Below are 25057 nucleotides of genomic sequence, written 5' to 3' on the forward strand. Positions count from 1 at the left end.
ATTCGCATGCAAAGTTTGAAATCAATAGGACAATTCTATTTTGCCTAAATTAACGAAAAAAGATATCCGTTACATACAGACGGAAGTACGGAACAACCCCAATTATAGAAAAGCTTCGCTTTTTATAAAGAATCAATTGTGGGCCGTCATCAGATTGGTTCCTATCTCTTCATAATTTCTGATAAAATGAATTTATTATTACTTGGATGTTACACCAGATTATCATGTAACTACTAAAGCGAAACTTGAAGCTGGCTAAATAAGGATCCCCAATCCACTTTCTTGGTTCAATCCCCTCCCCTCCAACTATATGAACGTACCAACCAATAAGCGATTGATGAAATTTTTCCCGTCATAATATCCACGTATATTCTACGTACAATTATCGATCCACTTCTTATACAGCACAGAAAAAAAATATTTCCGAAGCATGTTTTTGAACTATAGCCATATTTTATTTGAATTTGATATGGATTAGAAAATCATGTATTTTATTAGTTTTTTTCTTTTCAGTATGACTTCGAAACCGTTGAATATCCACAGGATTAGAACTGATTCAAGTGGTGGGGACCTTTTTTGTCTGCTAGCTAATTGCTTTCTGCTCTTTTGTATCGCCTTTTCTGTGTTAATGTTTGCATAGCTATTTGCTAACTCAATTGCAAGTCGCACAGGGTCACCATCACCTGGCTAGTTACATTTAGCTTGTGCCCCCTCTATTATTTACTTTAATAATTTAACAACCAGAGCTATGACATGAGGGACAGAAACAAGTTGAAAAGAACCTTCGCTTTTATGAATCATTTTACCTCAATGATAGAAAGACAAACGGAGGGACGAACATTTTCATTATGGAGTAGCTCCTGTATTAAAAAGAAACAACAATTATATCTAAAATTTATTTAATTTTGAATATATTAAAATGAGATCACTGCAGAGTATACACAACAAAACAATGCCATTGCTTTTACCAAAATTTTGCCGTGCCAAATATTAGTTTTTTGCAATTGCAAAGAAGTTTATTTATTTATATGTTATTGTAAACGTTTCTATCAAAAGCAAAGATACTGTTTTGTTTTTCAGGGTCATATAATAAATTATAATAAATAAAATTATTTAAAAAATTGTAACAAAATATGGAGTGCCAAATTTTACCAAAATTTGCAGGGCTTGTTAGCCGCAAGACAGCCGCAAATTTAACAATTTTAACTTAATCTCAAGCACTATTTGACAAATGATATCCCAATCTCTTAGTAATACTTTTTAAAGCAGCTAAGCGGTAATAAAATGGCGGCTGGCTAGCGCGGCTGCAGAACTCTGAGAAAAATTAGTGAAAACTTTGATAAAATTATTCAAATATGCCTCGCTCAATTTTACTCTAATTTGTGCAAATTTAAATTTGGATTTATAAAATCACTTTGCATTCAAAATTTGAATCAAGTCGGGAATAGGAATCATGTTTTTTTTATGTTTACCTATGACTGCAGAGCCTAAGATTTAACAGTTTTAGAAATAAGGAAGCACACAGCTAGAGAAAAAACGCGCAAAATTTGACTGTTTTGCTCGTTTATTATGTGCGTACCCCCGTAGATTTTGAAGACTTGATTAATTCAGATTTTCTTTTTGTGCTGTGTGGACAAAATAGTTTCTTCTTATTTCCGATATGATTCTTTTAAGATTCTTTACATTTTATCATTAATTTGGCTTTTTTTCTCTTTTTTTTGGCATTTACAGGAAATAATAAAACTATGTATTTTTATGATAATTTTTCTTAATGATATGCAGATTTACAATAATTGACCAAATAGTTTTTTTTATTCCATAGGTTTTTCTTCAGTCATACAACATAACATCAAATTCGAGCCAATTTTTCAAAAAACAGGAATTAATTTTTCGGTATGCCTTCGAAACCGATTCATATCCGCTGGATTAGAACTGGTTCCTAGTTATACTGAAAAAATCATGTTTAGCAGCGAATTACAGACAAATTTCCACGAAAAAAAAAATATAAAAAAATAAAATTAAAACAAGTTTTGTTGGCCTGTGCCTTCGGCATCTCGGGTCTAACAAAACTGGTTATAATCTTATAATCTATCATTTTAATATCCGCGGAAAGCTGTCTATAATACGATGCAATAAATAACTAAAACAGATCAGGGTTATAATGTAGATTTTTGTGACTCCGACATTTAATTTACTTTGTGCAACTGCACGTCTGTATCAGTTGTAGTTGTGCCTCGCGTCTCATATCTCATACCTGAAATAAAGTTTAAAATTAGAAACAAAAATAAACAAGGATGACAACATTCACATGTAGCGAAGCACACAAAATAAGAATTAGAATACCTAGTTACAAGGAGATTTGAAGATCACTTAAAATCAAGGCTCACGAAACTTTTCTTATATCTAATAATATTTATATTTTGTAGCATGGCTTATATAAGACCAACGGACAAAGAAAATTAAATATAGAATCTTCATTGGTAAAGGGAATCTATAAAAAAAAATCAGCCGTGCATCTTTAAAAGAAGCCGAGAAAATCGCATTTTCCACATACATTACGCACAGGTTGATGACGAAAATAACAGTAATTCTAAGACAGTAAAATAAGATTTTTTAAATTTTCAAACAGGCTTTGAATGATTATCCAGTTGAAATCTTAAAGATTTTATACCAACTTTGTTTTGGTTTTAAAAATATTATCTAATTTTAAGTAAAGTCTAAATTTGTTGTTTCCTAATTAAATCATTAGATTGGTAGATTGCTTTATTTTACTACATTTGACAGGGTTCTAAAGGGTTAAGACAACGGCCGGATAAATTGACGTACATTGCTCCCTCCCTTCCTGTTTATTTGAACTTTTTCCTTCGAGTTTCCCTCAATTGAAACAAACTACAAATATTTTGAAATAAACTCAGTAATAGAATTGAAACCTAAATATAAAAGTGTTATTCTATTATCGAGGCTAAAACTTTTGATAAAACCCAAAATTTTGAAAGTACGTCGACAGACATCCCCATCCCCCATCTTTTTTCCTGTCCCACATTACCCCAGGAATCTTAGTGGATCAGATACAAATTGATGTATACCCTCAATTATAATAGAAAAAATAACTCTTTCTGCAGATTAAAAATAGTTGAAACCACCCCAATCAAGATTTGATAAAAGTCCCTAAAGTTTTAAAGCCAGCAAATGAACTAATCAAAATCATGTCCTCAAAGTTGTCAAGCCAACGAATAAGAACATAATATTAAAAACTTTGGGGACTAGTGTAATAAAAAGCCCAGTGTCCCTTCTCTCTCTCTTTCTAAAAACAATGTGTGTCGAACATCTCCACTTGCAGAAAAAAAGAATTTCTGTGAACTTTAAATATTTGTAAAATTGGTTGGTAAAAAGTTTTTATTCCCATTGGTACAGAGTCAATCAATATTTTAAAAAGTTGACACTTTCTTTACTGTGTTTTTTAATTAACTTTTTTGTGTTACTTCATTCAAATATGTAGAAGAACAAAAAGAAACTAAATAGAGAAAATTGATATATTATTACTTGGATGTTGCACCAGATTTTCATGTATTCTAATAAAGTGATAGTTCCAGCTAGCTAAAATGACAATAACCCATATCAACCCACTTTATCCCATCCCATCCCCTCTTACTGGATGAACGAACTTACTAATAACTGAGGCCAATATTAGCAACCTAAATTGACTCAAAAAATTTCTCTGTCAAAATATCCATATATTCAATATCCATTAATGCACTGCACTGGTCCAAATAAATACATACTGTACACTAAGATATATAAGTTTTCCGGAATGTTAGGGGGAGATTTGAAATCTGCATTAAATTTTAAGGATTTTTTTTATAAAATTCGTTTTTTGTATAATTCTATATCTAAAAGCGGAAATGCATTTTAAGTTAATTAATTTTGACCAATAGGATAGGTGGATTTTAAACTACCTGCGCTCTAATTGGTTGAATGATGTACGCCATCAAATCAGAGCGCAGATTTTTAAATCCACCAATCACAGATGCCAAAATTAATAAACTTAAATTGCATTTCCGCTTTTAGATAAAGAATTATAGAAAAAATCCTCAAAATTTGATGCAGATTTCAAATCTCCCCCTAACTTTAAAATTCCGGAAAACTTATATATCTTACTGTACACTAATGGATAATGGATAAAGGATGTACATGGATATATTGACAAGGGAAAATTTGTAGTCAAGTTTGGTTACTAATCATTTATGGTACATATCGTTCATCAAGTAAGAGAGAAGGGGTAAAGGTTGTATGGGTGGTATCGTTATTTTAGCCAGCTGTATGCATCACTTTAACAGAGTACATGGAAATCTGGTGCAACATCCAAGTAATGATATATCGTTTTACATACACTATTAATTATTCATGTAAAGAACATTTGTATAAAGTAATCTTACAGTAATTTTATTAAAGCAAAGCATTTATATACCTGGTCTTGTCTGTCGTTCTTTTGGCTTAATGCGAATATCACATTATGAGAATACATGCAAATCTGATGCAACATCCAAGTAATAATATATCGATTTATAGTTTATTTCTTTAATTATGACATTTATTCTATTAAATCGTAGAAACTCATTTTGCATGTTGTCATTCTTGTAAGTGTGTAATTCATGTAATTTAATTATTTATGTAGAATACCGAATAGTAGCAAATATTTGGATCTACTGTAGTTCACGGTAAAATATTGCTGGTAAAGAATATTGCCAAAAATCTATTAATTTTAAAGGCTGCTAGCTGCCAAATGGCTGAACGTACAAATTAAACCCGCACATCGTTTTAAGCGGCATAAGAAGCCCTACAAATAATCTGGAATAGCCAAGATCCAATGATGCACAGGGAAAGCTTCACTGAAGAAAAAACGCGTAAAAAGACTTTTTTCGCGCATTTCTCTGCACTGCGAGATAATTATGCATTATTGATTTATGGCTATTGCAGATTATTTGTAGGCCTTCTTATGCTGCTTAAAACAGTGTGCGGGGATGATCTGTACGTTTTGCCGTTTGGCAGCTAGCAGCCTTTAAAATTCATAGATTTTTGGCTATATTCGTTACCAGCAATTTTTTTACCGTGAACTGCAGTAGATCCAAATATTTTGCTATTCAAAACTAAATATATCTATAAATCTTTACTCAGTATACTTACTGAAAACGTTGTAGGTAAATTAAGTATTTAGAAATAACATTCATTATACTAAAATGCGTTCTTTTGAAAAATGCGCAACATTGAATTTGCTCATATTTAAGTAAATTTATTTCGGTGAAGTAAATATATCTTATAGAATTTAAAATTAAAAACTGTTGTGTAAGCTATTAAAATTGACTTTGAACCTGAAAGCAATGTATTAATATATCTTATAATAGTTTATGTCAGATATAAGGTCAATAGTTTTTTGCTCATAGGTATTAAGGCGGGTTGATTTCAAACTTTTTTGGAATTTCACATTTTTTCACATTGGCAAGGGTTACTGGGCCAGTATAAAACCCTTTGAAATTTGAAAGAGGTTCTTTATTCCAAAAACAACGGGCGCGTGGGGGTTATAAAATGTGCCCGCCCCCTTATAAAACCAAAAATTGAAATTCCTTCAAACACAGGCATGTTGCATATCAAAATGACCGCATTGAAATGCTGATTACAGATCTGAAAACCGTTTTGAAATATATTGATTCAGTTTGAAATGATTTTTAAATAACCTACCAAAATGAACAATTTTGACTAAATCAGCCTTTTTAGGTACTTAATGAGCTCTTATTCGAACTAGGAGCAATATTTTTCAAAACGGTTTTCAGATTCATAATCAGCATTTCAATGTGGTCATTTTGATATGCAACATGCCTGTGTTTAAAGGAATTTCAATTTTTGGTTTTAAAAGTGGGTGGGCACTTTTTATTCCTTCCCGCGCGCCCGTTGTTTTTGGATTTAAAAACCTGTTTCAAGTTTCACAGGGTTTTATATAGGCCCAGTAACCCTTGCCAATGTGAAAAAATGTGGAATTCCAAAAAATTTGGAAATCAACCCGCCTTAATAGGTATCATATTTTGAAATTGTGGTATTTAATAATTCTTTTAAGAATATTTTATAAAAAAAATGCCTTTGAATCAATAAAAGTGAATAAATAACACGACAATATATTTTTTCAACATATCAATTACTTTATAATTATCTCTCAGTCACTAACGCTGTTGGAAAAAATATGATTTTCTCAGCTGATATTGAAAATAGACAGCTACAATTTAAAGTTAAGGTTCTTATGATAAAATAATTACATGGTCTGCATGGTTTGTTGATCTGCCAGTCGGTCATGGTTTCGTGATTTTCTTTGAGTTTTTGTATATTCTATCTCATTTTTTCTTTGTTGTCAAAACCGAATATATGATCTATTACTCTCTATTATTCCATGATTTTTTGTGCTTCACTACTTATGGATGTTGTCATCCTTGTTATATATCTAATAAAAGAATTGCATCATTCTTATCTTTTGCGATTTTTCTTCTGATAAATACAATTTTCCATGAACTTATCAAAAATATTATCTGGAATTTTCCAGATAACATATGAGGAAAAAGCTTTATTTTTATTTCTTTTGTTTCAAAATTTCAGATCTTTTTTTGGAATCATTATTCAAAAAATCAGACCAATCGGATAACTTTATCACATAAAATTTGATGCTAAAAAAGTTAAAAAGCAACATGTTTAAAATGGACGGACTTTCTGGTAACAATTATAGAGTTGCTTCGCTTTCTAACTCGTACCTAACTATTATTGGAATCATCATGCAAAGTTTAAAAACAATAGTACAATTCTAACATGCATAAATTAAAGAAAAGAGCTATCCGTTACGTACGGACAGACGGACGTACAGAACGACCCTAATTATAGAAAAGCTTCGCTTTTAACAATTATTCCTTCTTTCAAATTATTTCTTAATTAGTCTAAACATCAATAGTATTGGAACCACCAAATTAAATACAATAAAAGTACCCAAAGGTTTTGCTCCAATCAAAATATAATGTTACTAGCGGCTACGCCCCAAGAGGCCTCTAGGGGCACTTGAGGAAGAGAGAGTCGAATTTAATAATCCAATTTCTCATTTTTAATTTTAGTTAAAAAAAATTAATTTTTTTTTGGGGGGGGGGATTTTTCATTTTTGGGGGGGTTGGGGGGTGTCCCACCCCCCAAGAAATTAGTTATAAACCTTTCCGGGACCTATGAGAAGCTACCCTGTTAAGAAGAACCCGATCGGTTCAGCGGTTAGCGAGATCATTCGGTACAGACACACAGACAAACAAACAGACAAACATCCTGTTACTTTAGTATAAGGATTATAAAACTTTGGGTACTATTATAAATAATATACATACCTTAGTTTTCTGGTTTAAGTTTGTGCCACTGTGCAATCTGTCTGCGTGGACAAGTTTGTATTTCATCCCAGTGGTGAGCTGCGCTACCCTCGCATCCATCTCCTCCCAGGTCGAGACGACCAATAACCTGGACAAAATTAAAATAAAACAATAATCATTTTATTTATAGCTATTTATTGCATCGTATTATAGACAGCTTTCTGGTGATTTTTATTTCAATATTCGTGGAGAATTATCTGCAAAATGGTTCTATAATCTATACATGATTTTTCAGTATGGCTGAGAATCGGTTCTAATCCAAAGGACAATAATCGGTTTCGAACTGGAAAATAAAAATCACAAGGAATAAGCTTAAGAATGATGTACAGTGTCCACGCCAACGAACCACCTCAGAATCTCTCAGATACAATTAAACTTTAATAACTTTTATTTTCATTTGATCTTAAAATATAAATTTTATACTCACAAAACCTTTCATATAAAACAATTCAAAGTCATTAAAAAGTATACAAATGTCAAATACATTTTTTGAAGCATAAAAATTTCAATTGAATCAATTATCAAAATTGTTTAGGGATTAAAAATAGCCACTGATAAAAAACCTTTATGTAACATCTTTTTCTTATAATCAATTTAGTTTTTAATTATATGTTTCTCAAGTATTGACGCACATATATTCTGCAAGGAGGGAAGAGAGACATTGGCTGTTTACTACAATTGTCCCCAAAGTTCTATAAAAAAAAGTTTATTTTATTTGTGGACTCAACTACTTTGGTGACTTATATTGAATTTTGATTGGTTTGGTTTATTAAATTGAGTGGTCAAACTTTTCAACCAATAATTGTAATCTATAGAAGTGGTAATTATGTGTATAATTATTAGGGATGTACTGTACATCAATTTATCGGCCATTGTGTTATTCCCTTAGATCCCTGGTATATTCTGCCAGGGTTTTGGGAAGGATACATTAAGTGTTTCGGTTATTGTAATTCCTGGACAGGTAGGAAGGGAATGGTGCGGCTTTGATTCTTTAACTAAATTTTTGATTTATATGATAAGGGTTATAATGTCTACTTATAACCTCTGAGACTATTATAAATAACACATAGATGGACCTTTAAAGCATGTCTCAAGGCAAAAACATATTAACTTTTGCAGACAACCTTTGTAGGGGGACAAAGTGTCTAAAAAAATCACAAATGTTACGTCAAAAAATGAGGGATTATCCATCTCTTCTCCTTTCATCTCCCTCATTTTTATGACGTCACATGGCTGATTTTGAAACACTTTGTCCTCCTACCTACCTTTATCTGGTAGTGCGTTGCGCCTGTTTTAAATTAAGGCAATCCCCATACTATTACTACCAATTTTGCGCATCTGACAAAGCAGCATTTGGTGGAGCGTTTTGGGGAAGCTGATTAAAGTCCCTTCATAGATTATTACGTCATACGATAAAATAACCAATGAGAGGCCAGCATAAATTTTTCCATTGGTCAGTTACAGTGTATACTGGCCTCTCATTGGCAATTCTATCGTATGACGTCATAATCTATGAAGGGACTTTAATCATCTTCCGTTTTGGGGTGAAAACTAATGGACATGCTGGATATACGGACAAGTCCTAATTTAGATTTTAATGAAGGAAAACTGGGGCGAATGTTAAAAGTGACAAAGTGCTCTTTCTCAACAGATCAACAGAAATAAATCCTCTTAAAAAGTAAGGCTGCAACAAAAGACCCAATCACAAAATTTTAAAACAAAAATAATTATTTATCGCATCTTATTATAGACAGATCTCAACGGATATCAAAATAAAAAATTAGGATTAAAACCAAGTATATTTTAACTGGGTTTGATTAATGATTTTTATTTTAATATCTGTGGATTAATACCTGTTAATTTTTTTTAAGTTCTCGTCAAATTACTGTTTATGGAGTAAATTGACAAAGTAGTTGTTACTTCTTTGTAATATTTTGTACGCTTAAAAATCATATTTTTTCATAAACATTTTGTCACTTAAACATTTGTATCATCACCAGTCTCTCGTGTGGAAAATTCCAAATTTAAATTCAACAGATGAAATATATTTCATCTTCTTAACATAAGCTAGAAGGATAATATCTTAAATACTTTTTAAAAACGAAGCTTTTCTATAATTAGGGTCGGTCCGTCCGTACGTCCGTCCGTCCGAGATAGTTAGCTTTTATTCGTTAATTTAGGCATACTAGAATTGTCCTATCGATTTCAAACTTTGCATGGTGATTCCTGTAGTAGTTAGGTACGATTTAGAAAGCGTAGCAACTCTATAATCGTTACCAGAATGTCCGTACGTCCATTTTAAATATGTTGATTTTTTTACTTTTTTAATAACAATTTTTTATGTGATAAAATCATCCGATTGGTCTGATTTATTGATTACTGATTCCTATTACTATAAGGTACAATATTATGAGCGAAGCATCTCTATAATCAAGTATTAAAATGTCAGTATGTCCTTAAACAGAATTCTGTATTTAAGAAGTTTTGCAACAAATTTACGTATAATTTTGTCAAACCTTATATTTTCATATTTTGTATATTCAGTTCTGACACTCAACAAAAGTTAATGTTCGTCTGTCATATCGTTTCAGAGCTTCGCTTTTACGGATGTTGTCATCCTTGTTAGTTTAGAAGTAGAGGAACCAGAAAATACTTTTTGTATAAAAATAGAATTATCAATAGCGTTGACTTTATTATAGCATTTGAAAGTAGATAGTTTAAAGCAACATTTAATCCTATTGAATTAGTCCTATATTGAATAACTAGCGGCTATGCCCCTAGAGGCCTCTAGGGGGCACTTGAGGATTGGAGAGTGGAATTTGATAACCCAATTTCTTATTTTAGATTTTAAAATAATGTTTCAAAAAAAATTTTTTTTTGGTGGGGGGCGAATTTTTTTTTTTTTTTTTTGGGGGGGGGGGTGTGCCGTGCCCCCCTAATTTTTAATTTTAGTTAAAAAAAAAATTTTTGGGTGGGGGGATTTTTCATTTTTTTTTTTTGGGGGGGGGGGGGGTTAGGGGTGTCCCACCCCCCAAGAAAAAAGTTATAACCCTTCCAGGGACCTATGAGAATCTACCCTGTTAAAGAAAACCCGATCGGTTCAGCGGTTAGCGAGATCCTTTGGTACAGACACACAGACACGCAGACAAACATCCTGTTACTTTAGTATAAGGATAAAACTTACTAGAAATTGGTTAAATGAGAATCTTTGGTTGTTTGTCTCCTAATATACAGTTTTAAAGAATAATACGTCCTTACTTTTTTACCAATAATAATTCCCTTTTTATATAATTACTAGCGGCTACGCCCCTAGAAGCCTCTAGGGGAACTTAAGATTGGAGGGGGAAAAGTCAACATCATCCCATTTTAAATTTAAGTTTTAAAAAAGTAAAAAAATAATTTTTAGGGGGGAGGGGGGTGAAAACACTAAAATAGTTAAAAACCTTCCCAGGACATATAAGAAGCTTCATTGTAAAGGAGAACAATATCGGTTCAGTGGTTAGCGAGATCCTTCGGGACAGACAAAAAACGCTTACTACTTTATATAATAGGATTGTTTTGGGTAGTCTGTAGCGTTATGTTGTAAAGTAATAAAGGTACTAAGAAAGAGAGCTAATGTCTGATTGAGCCAATAAATGAATCGCATCGGAGCATACATGAAATCTCATTGGTTGAATTAAACTGAAGTTTTCTAGTTTTTTCATTAGAGTTAACTAGAACTGTTCTTTCAACTTTTTCTCGAATCAAGTCCATCACATGAAGTACTACCTTCATATTGTTGTTTCACATCTATGTTTTATCTGTGCATTAATAATAAATATGCTTCATCTATTGCAATTGTTGTAAAATAATAAAAATCCCTTTATGAATTTAAGTTAATAAAATTATATTTTTTTCTTGAGTTTCTATTAAAACAAAAAAATAATATCTCGGACTTCAAATGTACATGATTTATAATCTTTAATTCGTAATTCGTATCTATTATAAACATTTGAAATACATAAATTCATAATTTGTTTGATGTTTTCCTCGAAATGAATTCTATAAAAATAAAATAACAAGTTTTTTGTCAGCTGGAGGAGTTCCTTTGTCAGATTTACGAAAAAGGGGTTCACACTATAGTTCTTCTCTCCTATTTCTATTTGTAAAGTGAATGATAACAGTTTATCCTCAGAGAAAATAAAAACTTCCAGGGCTCGGCAGCCACGCTCCAGTCGCCTGTAAGCCTCAGGGAATTCAATATTTACAATTTGAAACAGCAGCTGGAAGTCTGAACCTGACCAAAATATGGCGATCCCTCTTTTAATTAACAAAATTTATCAAAGCATCTAATTTGAGGCTTCGTCGTCGCCCGAATTACTGAAAACTTTCATCCTATTTTCTAAGAGATATAATATTTTTGCCAAAAGTACCTTACCGTGTAAAAAGAATGAATAAATGTAACCGAATTTTCAGGGATTTAAAGGGATAAGACAAAGGCCGATTAATTGATGTAGATCCCAAATAATGATAAACAAATATACCCCTTCTGTAGATTAAAATTAGTGGTTGAAACGTTTGGACACTCAACTTAATGAACAAACCAATAAAAAAAATGAAGTCCCAAAAGTTGTTGTGCAACCAATAAGAAATCGTTATTAAAAAACTTTGGTAACTAGTGTAATAAACTGCCCAATGTTCCCTGCATTCCTGGATATTATGTCTGTGACGGGAAGAGAGCATGTCAACTTAAATTAGTATCTCATCAATAAAATTAAGCTAAAGATAAAATCATAAAATAAGTCTTTTTCTGTATAAAAAAAAAGATTTGTATTATCTCAATGGTCTAAATGTGATTTTCTATGATCCTTTATGCAGTAAAATATCCCTAAATCTAAAATTATTTTCATATTAGTAAGTAATATGATTAAGGAGAATGACTTGACCCTTAAACTGGCGCAACTCAATGAAAAATTAGGGCAACCAGATAAAGGTCTTGCAATTTATTGGTTGCCTACTAGGTGTTACTTTATATAATACTCACACAATGGCAGACTCGAAATAAAGTATTACCAAACTTTACCAATAAACTGTAAACAAATATGATAAATATACAAGCAAAATTACAAGTTAATGTTGAATTTCAATTCCTTCTCGTCCCTTCTTAAGCATAAAATGAATTTGAAAATTTTGAAAATGGATTTTAATTTCCTTATAAGGATGTTGTTTTTATATGTCGTCTTTATGACAGGTAAATATTTTATAAATATATTTCTTAAATTATATATAAAAGAAAATATTATACAATAATATCAAATTAAATCAAAAGTATTTCAACTTGTTTTATTTCTTTTGGTACTAAACTCATCCCTGACTTGAATGAGAGAAAATTTTTGTTTTGAATCAGATTGCAGAAAGAACATATCATTAAAATACACAAAAGTCTCTTTGTGAGTTTAAATTTATAACATTATTTTTTGTTAATGAATTAATAAAAATTATTTTGTTTAAAATTTGACTAAATGACATCTCGTATAATATACTTTACATTCCATCTTAAAAATAAATCTGTAAGGTGTATATATATGTTTAGATATCTGTAAACCACCAATTATGACTATTGATTTTTGATCAGCTGTAGGTTTCAATACTAGATGTTTTTTTAAGTAGCGCAGCTACTCTAAATCTAGAGAATAAATCTAATTTTGCTTAGAATTTACTTTTAGGTGTTTTAAACATTGTAAATTAAAGATTTTATTTTAATAATTAATATTTTACAAAAATATCTTCTAAAAACTGTGAGGAAGTTTGATAAAATTACGTTTATTTTGCAAGCTTGTTTGAAAATATTTCATTATTTTTATAATTCTGACAAAATAGATTTTCTGTTTAAATAAATAACATAGCCACAAAAAGGTTTAAGTAGTTATTGAAATATTTTATTACTATTCTTGCTAATTAAATATTTGTTAACTATGTTTAATTTGCATTTTTAAAATAGACAAGAAAAATATCCTACTTAAATGCTAATTTTATGAAGTTATCTTAAACCTTTTCCAAAAGTTTGTTTTATAAAACTTTTTTATTTTTCATTGATTTTATTTATTATATAGGTTAAAAATATCAAAAGTATTTTTCAAAGGCTATAGATAAATTTTGATTAATTTCGATTTTTGATTTTTAAAATTTTTTTTAAAATCTGCAAGAATATGCATGTCTTTTCAAAGAATAGATTATATAAAAAACAAAATTAAACATATTCAGGCTATCACAAAGCAAAAAATATTCTTTTTTACCATTAAATCGCAAATATTTAAAATCATTAGATTTTAAGCTTATTTTGCATGGAAACACATTTTTTCAGTTATTTTCTCTCAACAATGGATCTTAAATCTTAAATATCCCGTTAGAAGGGACTTAATGGATTTGAATTCTTACTGCTTACGAGTTAGTGGACTATAAACTATTATAAAAGTATCACTTTAAGGTGAAATTTTGAGGGTCAACTTTTTTTCTTTTAAAATTCGCAGTGTACTCTGGATGTTTCTATAAAAATTCGCTTAACCCTTACAGATCGGGGGGGGGGGGGGCTCCAAGAGCCCCCCCTTCTAGTTTTTTCAATCTCATTTTTTTTGTAGGTAAGATGGAGAGCTGTAACTTCATGACTTTTTAAGTTTAGTAATTATACGTCGGCAAGAGTTGATTTTACTAGGATATCTGGTCTGTGTCGGTCGTGGTGTCCGGTCAAAGTCGGTTGGGTAGCAAAAAAAATTAGAAAAAATTCTAAATAAATCTTAATTTCTACATTATGACTTTTGTGTATAAGGTAGAAACCTAATTTTTTTTTGGTGAATACTAAGTTATCAATGACCGTCTGAGAAAAGTGATGTTATGACCGTTTGACCGCTCCCGGACCGACTTTATGACCGATTTTTGTCCAGCTTTTACTACAGACATATATCATGAATATCGTGGCTTCTATTACAGCTAGAGACCTATAATTTTTTTTGGTAAATCCTTGAGCAATAATAAACAGATAAAAATATTAATTTTTGCCGCCAACCGCCGTTTTACCGCCGTAACCGCTGAAAATGGCGGTTTCCGTTATTTGCCGTTTTTCGGCGATGATCAGAAAAAGTAATTTTTTTGTTATGAAAAAAAAAGTTCGTCCTAAAATTTGGTCATCCTAGCTGCAAAATTAGCCGCTCTACAGCTGTTTTAAAATTAAGCGGCTGGCCGCTAAAAAGCGGCTAAGGAGCGGTCTGGCCGCTATGAAAGAAAAAATTTTCTCTAAAAATACACATGAACCACCAGAAAAAAATTTTACGTCTTTATCTGTACCAGGAGCCGAGATAGTGGGGGGGGCTCTTAAAGCCCCCCCCCCCCCCCCCCGATCTATTAAGGTGGGAATTGGGGCCCGATCTGTAAGGGTTAAGTTATCATTGGCTATCGGATATTAAAAATAAATCATATGATTATTACCAGTTTTGTTGGCCAGGCCTTCGGCCCCTCGGGGTAACAAAACTGTTTTTTATCTTATAATTTTCTATTTCAATAACCGCGGAAAGCTGTCTATAATACGATGAGATAAATAACTATTTCAATTACCTCATTCTTGGTGACTTATCCCAGTCTAGAATCATAACTCTAATGTGGTATATAATTACCTTATTCTTGGTGACTCTATCTCAGTCTAGAAGTATAACTCTAATATAATATATAATTACCTCATTCTTGGTGACTCTATCCCAGTCTAATAGCATAGCTCTAATATAGTATACAATTACCTTATTTTTGGTGACTCTATCCCAGTCTAGAAGCATAACTCTAATATAGTGTATAATTACCTCATTCTTGGTGACTCTATCCCAGTCTAGAAGCATAGCTCTAATATAGTATATAATTACCTCATTCTTGGTGACTCTATCCCAATCTAGAAGCATAGCTCTAAAATAGTATATAATTACCTCATTCTTGGTGACTCTATCTCAGTCTAGAAGCATAACTCTAATATAGTATTTAATTACCTCATTCTTGGTGACTCTATCCCAGTCTAGAAGCATAACTCTAATATAGTATATAATTATCTCATTCTTGGTGACTCTATCCCAGTCTAGAAGCATAACTCTAATATAGTATATAATTACCTCATTCTTGGTGACTCTATCCCAGTCTAGAAGCATAACTCTAATATAGTATATAATTACCTCATTCTTGGTGACTCTATCCCAGTCTAGAAGCATAACTCTAATATAGTATATAATTACCTCATTCTTGGTGACTCTATCCCAGTATAGAAGCATAACTCTAATATAGTATATAATTACCTCATTCTTGGTGACTCTATCCCAGTCTAAAAGCATAACTCTAATATAGTATATAATTACCTCATTCTTGGTGACTCTATCCCAGTCTAAAAGCATAACTCTAATATAGTATATAATTACCTCATTCTTGGTGACTCTATCCCAGTATAGAAGCATAACTCTAATATAGTATATAATTACCTCATTCTTGGTGACTCTATCCCAGTCTAAAAGCATAACTCTAATATAGTATATAATTACCTCATTCTTGGTGACTCTATCCCAGTCTAAAAGCATAAACTCAAGCTGAACATTCTCTAGTCCACTCTCACTCTGCCGTAAAAAACATTACATTTAGCAATGGATAAATTATTACTTGAATGTTACACTAGCTTATCGTGTACTCTAATAAAGTGAAACTTGTAGATGGCTAAATTAACATTTCTCCCCTTCCACCTTCTTTATCCCATCCCCTCCTCACAACTGTATGAACGTACGTACTGACCAATAAACGATGTCCATATTAGCAAGTTAAATTTACGACAAATTTCCAATTGTCTTTTTTTGCTTGCTCATTTACCAAAGGATTTATTTTGAATTTAAATCATTTTTTTGATTTTTATTCTAATGAAAAATTAATGTGATATATATTCTTTTGTTCTATTTTAGTATAATATTCTTATTTATTATTCAAAATCATGAATATGAATAAAATATTAAATATAGCACTGTATATTCTTAATGTGTTTTTAGTTTTGGTGGGTAAATAAATGTTTTTATCAAATATTCCTTTTAGTGCAGGTAGTTAGATACATGTACAAAGTATTGTTTTTTTTGTCTTGAAAGACTATTATTACACTAGTCCCCAAAGTTTTATAATAACGTTTTCTTATTCGTTGGGATCTTTTATTGGATGGTTCATTAAGTTTAGTGTCTAAACGTTTCAACCACTAATTGTAATCTACGGAAGGGGTTAACTTGTGTATCATAATTGGGGGATGTTGTAGATCAATTGATCGACTATTGTCTTATCCCTTTAGATCCTTGAGTATTAACCCTCCTAATACATAGTTATCCATATGTATATAGAACTGTAATATACAAATATTTTGTTAAACTAACAAGGTTTATCCAAAAATATAATGTTTAGAAAAACAAAAACAATTCTCTTGATTTCTTGGTTATTTAACTGTAATCCTAAATAATTAGAAAAATCCACGAAAATTCAACTAGGGTATATCTTTTTATAAATCTAACGAGGGAGGTACCAGCCTTGATTATGATATTGGAAATTTGATCAGTAAAAAATATTGAATTCATTTGACGAAAAATTGATTCCTACATTCCTCAAACACATAATTAACCTTTAACCATAACCATAATTAACCCTTCTGTAGGATAAAAGTAGTGGTTGAAACTTTTGGACGTTTTACTTAGTTAACCAACCAATCAAAATTAAGCAAAAGTACCAAAAGTTTTTAAGCCAACAAATAAGAAAACGTTATAATTTATGAAGGTACAAAAAACCTAATTTTGAGTAGCTGCGCTGCAGGTAATAGCAAATGTGAATGTTCCTTTGGTAGATCAAAAACAAAAGATTCATTGAAGACTGGGTTCAGGGTTCTTTTCTTGACATGGGTCTTCTTCTTGCCAATCCTCTGCCCGTTGTACAGCAGATAGATCTTTACATACGGATCTAAAATAAAAAGAAAAAAAAAGTTAATTAATCTTATTATAAGGTCAAATGCCTTTTAGACAACCAACTCTGATTGAACGACCATTGTCTGGAAAACTTAAATGTTCATGGCAAAAAATTGCGCCTATTTTGGACCAATAATGGATTCTCCCATACTCTGTCTATTTTTATCACGCACCTGACATAGCATCAGTATGGAACACTTTTGACATATTTGGTTATAACGCGGTGTTGAGTCGAGATTCGAACTTATCACCTTCCCGATAATGAGTGGATGCGCTGCGGGTTGAGCTACAGTCGCGTCGCGGGTTATACCTGATAGTCCAGTAATGTCCATCTTGGGAAGGTTCCTTGCCTTGAGGACCACGACAGTGATCCTGGCGGCTGCCGGCTGGAAACACAGGGACACCAGGATCTCACCACGGCCTTGGTTCTTCAACTAAAATTATAATTGCAATCATAAGCAAGCTATTAAAGTAAAAGAATAGAGGGGTTTCGAGCAATATGTAATTATTCCTACTGTGCCAGTAAAGTTGGAAAAAAAACACAGCCAAGTCTTTACAACTGAGCAGAAAGCAATTTGTGTGTAGACGAAAAAGGTCCCCGCCACTTAGGCCATGTAGATGTCTGGCCAATACATCTAATTTTTAATTTATTGAAAATCATGTGAAAATTATGTATATCAAGGGAGGGAGGGGACTTTACTACTTAAATCAATTCACAACCCAAACATCTATAAGCAACCAAAGCAGAATCAAACCGAAAACTTTAAGAGAAAGAAAATTCATTATCCCAATTATTTGTGTATATGTTAATTGTTTTATAACTTCATGCATGCATCTTTATTTTACATAAACAAATTATAAAACTTTTTGGGTCATGTAAAGGAAACAAAGTTGCGGGTTTCTTCATATTTTCACAGTAGCTTTTCTCCTATTTCTAGCGGAGGCTCTAATCCTGCGGGACAATCACCTAACTTAAAATTACCATTCAAAAGCTACTGTGAATATATGACTTCGTTTCCTTCACATGAGCCAACTTTTTTGTTGTTTCCATTATGATATTGCTACTAACTTTTTATCAAATTGCTTTCTTTTAACAAAGTAAATACTAGCTTTTACCTTAAAGATATATTTTTAAATTCTATTTTATACTTTTTGTGTAGTCTTTGACAATAAAAGTAATATAAAAATGTGTTAAAATAAGCTTTGAAGTAAAAAATTTCTCTCTAAATTATCTTGAAAAATCGATTAGGCGAGTATAAACAAGGAACAATTATTACACCCCCCCCCCAAAAAAAAGCAATGGATTTAGTATTACTTGTATCTTACACCAGATTATCATGTTCTCTAATGAAGTGAAATTTGTAGTGGGCTGAAATAATGCGTTTTTCAGTCCTTGGATACTTGTATTATACTGTGTTAAACCTATAGTAATCATTGTGTACAATAAATAGTTTATTAATAAATTCTTAATGAAATGTAATTATCATTTATAAATGTTGATATTAAATGTATATGTTGTTTTTTCCCAATAAATATTTGAATTTTAATTTGATTCCCCCATTTCATCCTTCTTAACATATTCCCTCCCCTCCTACTGAATGAACGAACTGACCAATAAATTATGTCCACGTTAGCAACCTAAATTGACGACAATTTCTCTCCTGTCATAATATTTATGCATATTCTTAATCCATTAATATAAAATATTGTCTACACAGATATGGTAATTCTAGGAATTAATATTCTCTTTCTGTCAGAGCAAATATTTTCATATTATTTTTTCAATCCTATGTATGTCTTAATTAACTTAATCGATCTATTATTACTTGGATATTGCCCCAGATTTTCATATACTCTAATAAAAAGACTTTCACAGAAAAATATTTACATTTACTCTTGCTACTTTTACTTCATATTATCCCCTCTAATATATGAAATGACCAATGAGATGCAGTTTAACTCAAATTGACGGCAAATTTTCCAATGACAATATATCCACGTATACTCTATCCATTTGTCATGGATATAAAAACATTGAACGTTACTCAGACGTTTTTTTTCATACAGTTGTGAAGCTTGTAAATTATTTGTGACTGCTTGTTGGTATGTCGTCTAATAAATAATTGGATAAACTTCAATTTAGGTTGCTACTTTAGTCCTTATTTATTGGTAAGTTAGTTCGTCCAGTAGGAGGGGAGGGCATGGACATGGTTGCTGGCTAATATAAAGATACCTTCATCCACCCCTTTTTCCCCTTGCCATCCTACTGGAGTAAAGCAAAGACCAATAAATGAGAACAAAAGAAGCATCCTAAATTGACGACAAAAAATCCACGTATATTATATCCAGGAATTACATGCCTCAAATCGATGAAAGAAAAGTTACCAAACAAGATATCATTTTTGTTGCAAAAATCATGACTTTCATTTTTTCGTGTTTTCATATTAAAAATTGCCAATATTTTTGCCAATATAATAATCTTCTCTAACATAAATATCAATATCTTTTGAGTAGAATTTAAAAATCTAAAAAAAATAGGTCATAAAAGTTATAAATTGTAATTAAAGAGTCGGTTTAGCAGTGTTAATAAATAGATAGCTAAAGACAAAAGACACACACACACATCCAGTTACTTTTATATAAGGATAATGCTTGAATTCACAGAATCGATCCTTTATACTCAAATTACACAAAGAGCAAAGTTTTTTTTCATACAGCAAATTAGTTTTGAAACTCTTTTTAAGTAGTATTTCTTTACTTTTTTGTCATCTACGTACTTTTTTGCATTATATAAGTGGTCTTGTGGAACATTTTTTGTGCACATATAGTGAATGGAATATTATTACTTAAATCTTACACTAGATTATCATGTACTCTAATATAGAGAATCTTGAAGCAGGTTAAATAAAAAATCCAGCCACCCCCTCCCTTTACCCCATCCTCTCCCCTCCTACTAGATAAACGAACTAGGCAATAAATGACAGGGGAAATTACAATCTATTTGTTTATACCGAAGGTTCTCGCTAACCGCCGAACCGATTCGGTTCTCCTTTACAGGGTAGCATTTCATAGGTCCTGGGAAGGCTTATAACTTCTTTTAGAACTAAAATGAAAAATAGGGGAGTGGGGGTAGCTCCGCCCCCCTCCCTCCCATTTTTTTTACTTTTTCTTTAAAATCTTAAATAAAAAATTGGGTGATCGAATTCAACTCTACACTACTCAAGTGCCCCTAGAGGCCTCTAGGGGCGTAGCCGCTATAGTGGTGTAATAAACAAGGATGACATCAGTATAATTAGGTGGATAACTAAATAAATAGGTTACAAGCTCTCTACTTATAAAACTCTATTGTTGTTTCATGATTTTTTTTACTTAATCAAGGAGTTATTTATTAGAGAGAAGATACTTTTACGCAAGCACGGCCCGATTCTCAAATTATTTCTAAAAAGTGTAAAAATTATTATCTTAAAAAGTGAACAAGGTTTGTAAAAATGGATATATTATGACTTGGATCTTACACCAGATTTTCATGTACTCTAATAAAGTGAAATTTGTAGCTGGCTTAAATAACGATCCCCCCCCCTCCCATACTCTTTACCTCATCCCTTACCCTCCTACTGAACAAACTAACAAATAAACGAGTTTCATGTTATAATTTTAAATTAAAGACAAGTTTTCCCTGTCATAATATCCACGTATATTTGCATCCATTGAAGTAAACAAAATGCTTTTTCTAGTATAAAAGAATAAGATATTTTTTAAAATAAAGTACATTTGTTAAAATATACAAATTGACTTTTGCACAAAAATTGCACTTTTTAAATATCAGACTATCGGTATATAAATCTATTTTTAGATACATCGAATGAATGGATAAAAAATATACGTGGATTTATTGAGAGTGGAAAATAGTCATCAATTTAGGATGCTATTTTCTCTGTCATTTATTGATCGGTACGCCTAGGGAAGGGATAAGTTGAGGGGGGGGGGGGGAGAACAAAATTTGGAGGGACCTCTACAAGTTTCACTTTATTATAGAACATGAAAATCTGGTGTTAGCTCCAGGTAATGATAAATCCATTACTAATTATCGTTAATATCTTATCTTATTTTTTACATAAATTTACACTTTACTTAATGTTTTTCTTTGGAAAAAAAATGTAAGTAGTAAACAGGGTCTGATTTTTTTTATGTATTATTGTATCATTTTGAACTTTAGGTAAAAATGCTAATAAAAATCACGAAACCTTGTGGCCAAGGACGTCCTAGCTTTTTTTCGGAGGAAGGGATACAAAACCTCTATAGTGACTTAAACGCAGTGTTGCAGAGCCGGAGCCGGGAGCCGTAGAGCCGTAATTTTCGTTTAAAAACGGCTCCGGCTCCGTACTAGATAAATAAAGAGATTTTTTATAAATTATAATTTGGTAACTCTGTTTTGTCATTTGCAAATGCCCCTTTAAGTTTTTCAAGTCCATTTTTATCAAAAATTTAACTTTTAAAACCTTCAAAAGTCAAAAATAGACGTGGGAAAAAAATATGTCGAGTTTTTCTTGATTTTAGGTCGGAGCCGGAGCCAAATCCGGAGCCGCCATCATCACAGACGGCTCCGCTGAGCCGGAGCCGGAACCGGAGCTTTGACAGAGTGCTATTTGGAAAAACAGACAGACAGACATACCTTTGTTATAAAGTAGCTGAACTAGAAAATGTTGAAAAGTTATTTATCACATTATAGACAGCCCCTTTTTTTATGAAAATTATTTGTTAGCCGTGGGAAATTGTCTATAATTCGTTATTATACAGAATTTTTTACAGGATTTTTCGGTTATTGTCGGTTACAAAGCCATACTGGAAATAATTTTCGTTTTTAAAAGCGAAACTTTTCTATAATTATTAAAAGCGAAGCTTTTCTATAATTAGGGTCGGTCCGTCCGTCACGGATAGCTTTTTTCGTTAATTTAGACATGTTAGAATTGTCCTATCGATTTCAAATTTTGCATGGTGATTCCTTTAGTAGGTAGGTACGATTTAGAAAGCGTAGCAACTCTATAATCATTACCAAAATGTTCGTACGTCCATTTTAAACATGTTGATTTTTTTACTTTTTTAAATAGCTTTTTTCGTTAATTTAGACATGTTAGAATTGTCCTTTTGATTTCAAATTTTGAATGGTGATTCCTGTAATAGTTAGGTACGAGTTAGAAAGCGTAGCAACTCTATAATCATTACCAGAATGTTCGTACGTCCATTTTAAACATGTTGATTTTTTTTACATTTTTAACAACAAATTTGTATGTGACCTAATTATCCGATTGGTCTGATTTTTGGTATACTGATTCCTGGGACAACAAAGTACAATATTATAAGCGAAGCAACTCTATAATCAAGTCCTAAAAATGTAAGTATGTCCATAAATATTATCCTGTATCAAGCAGTTTTTCAACAAATTTACTTACAATTTTGCTTTGACTCTTATACATTCGCATTCTGATTATTCAGTTCTGACAGTATACAAGTGTTAATGTCCGTTTGTCCTACCGTTTCAGAGCTTCGCTTTTATGGATGTTGTCATCCTTGTTTAAGGATTGCTTTGCCGTAAAAATTAAAAATTTCTCAAAATAAAATCCTAACAATGAAATCCTCACTTTTTCACCAATGATTTTGAATTATCTGAATATTTATGTTTTTTCTTTATGTTATCGTTGATGTAATAGTAATTTATCGCATTGCATTATATTTTAAAAATGAAAATTATAAGAATAAAAGTTAAAAATTTCTGTATTACCATGCTATACATGATTTTTATTATTGCTGAGAACTTGTTCTAATCCAGCGGATATTAATCGGCTTCGAGGCCTTACTGGAATAAATTACAATGATGTTGCTGCGCTAATTTTGAAAATGTTTTTCCCAAGTTTTTATTATATTATGATTTGTATTTCATGTGACAAATTATATTTATGCAGGAAATCAATAATAGTCGCATCGTATCGTAAACAGCTTTCCGCGTATAAAAATGTACAATTATAAGATTAAAGCCAGTTTTGTTAGCCCCGAAATGTCGAAGACACGGGTTTTAATATTATGATTGTACATTTATATATTTGTAGAAAACTGGATATAATACGATATGATACATAATTTTTCAGTATGACTGAGAACCGGTTCTAATACATCGGATATTAATCGGTTTCTAAGCCATACTAGAAATAAACTAGGTATACCAAAATATTAATATGACTCAAGCCTGCAAAAATATTCCCTTTTTAGTATATTTTTTTTATTTAATAGAAGCTCAATGCTTAACCTCCCTCATGCTGTCTGTCTGAATGTGCTATGGATGATAATTTTATGAAATTTACGTTTTATACTCTGAAGAATGTTCTTTGTAACGGGGGGTAGGGTCATTAGAGTAAAACACTAGAGGGGGGAGGGGTTAAGTAACTGTATTTCCCCCAAATCAACCATTGGTGTAAGTTATATTAACACAGCCAAGTAGAAGAAAACAAGATCATTGAAAAAGGGAGGGAGGTAGTTATGTGTATATAAATCTATACTATAGATCTGTTGTAGGGGCGACTTCTCTATGTTTTTGATGTCAGTATGTCTCTCTGTATGTATTTTGAAAGAAATTTACCTTCATACTCCGCGGAGTGATCTCTCTAACCAGGGGAAGGGACGCAGTATCCGTGTGTGTGAGGTCGGCATGTCTGTATGTATGTATGTATATTTGAAACTCTAGTATTAATAAACTTACCTTCATACTCCTAGGAGTGATCTCTCTAACCAGGGATAGGGGCGCAGTACCCATGTGTGTGTGATGTCGGCATGTCTGTCTGTATTTATGTATATTTGAAACTCTAGTATTAAGAAATTTACCTTCATACTCCGCGGTGTGATCTCTCTAACCAGGGGTAGGGGCGCAGTATCCGTGTGTGTGTGAGGTCGGCATGTATGTCTGTATGTATGTATATTTGAAACTCTAGTATTAATAAACTTACCTTCATACTCCGCGGAGTGATCTCTCTAACCAGGGGTAGGGGCGCGGTATCCGTGTGTGTGTGAGGTCGGCATGTCTGTCTGTATGTATGTATGTTTGAAACTCTAGTATTAAGAAAGTTACCTTCATACTCCTCGGAGTTATCTCTCTAACAAGGGGTAGGGGCGCAGTATCCGTGTGTGTGTGAGGTCGGCATGTCTGTCTGTATGTATGTATGTTTGAAACTCTAGTATTAAGAAAGTTACCTTCATACTCCTTGGAGTTATCTCTCTAACAAGGGGTAGGGGCGCAGTATCCATGGGTGTGAGGTTTGTTTGTCTGTCTGTATGTATGTATGTTTGAAACTCTAGTATTAATAAACTTACCTTCATACTCCTCGGAGTGATCTCTCTAACGAGGGGTAGGGGCGCAGTATCCGTGTGTGTGAGGTCGGCATGTCTGTTTGTATGTATGTATGTTTGAAACTCTAGTATCAAAATTATCCATTTATTTTAAATAATTAGAGTAAAACAATAGATTGGGAAGGGGTTAAATAACTAGAAGTCTCCTTCCCGAGGAGATTTGGGTCCAATAGCGTCGGGAATTTAACACAGGTAAGCCTCCACAAAAGAAGATAAAGCAAATTTCTAGCAGATGAA

General features: G+C 32.0%; 1 protein-coding gene across 1 annotated transcript in view; it reads right to left on the reverse strand.

Annotated features, from left to right (window-relative positions):
* Positions 1-882: 882 nt before the first annotated feature.
* The window catches only part of Syt4 (Synaptotagmin 4), a 57099-nt gene continuing 32924 nt past the window's right edge, over positions 883-25057 (reverse strand). Inside the window, exons 9-13 of the mRNA XM_080151444.1 lie at positions 17736-17859; positions 17299-17420; positions 15986-16057; positions 7401-7527; positions 883-2254 (exon numbers count right to left, since the gene is read on the reverse strand). Coding sequence (XP_080007570.1) covers positions 7402-7527; positions 15986-16057; positions 17299-17420; positions 17736-17859 — 444 coding nt within the window. The 3' untranslated portion in view covers positions 883-2254; position 7401. The remainder of the gene's footprint in view (positions 2255-7400; positions 7528-15985; positions 16058-17298; positions 17421-17735; positions 17860-25057) is intronic.

This window comes from Acartia tonsa, chromosome 2 (assembly GCF_053477335.1).
Source record: "Acartia tonsa isolate MP-2025a chromosome 2, ASM5347733v1, whole genome shotgun sequence".
In the NCBI taxonomy this organism is placed as follows: Eukaryota; Metazoa; Arthropoda; class Copepoda; order Calanoida; family Acartiidae; genus Acartia; species Acartia tonsa.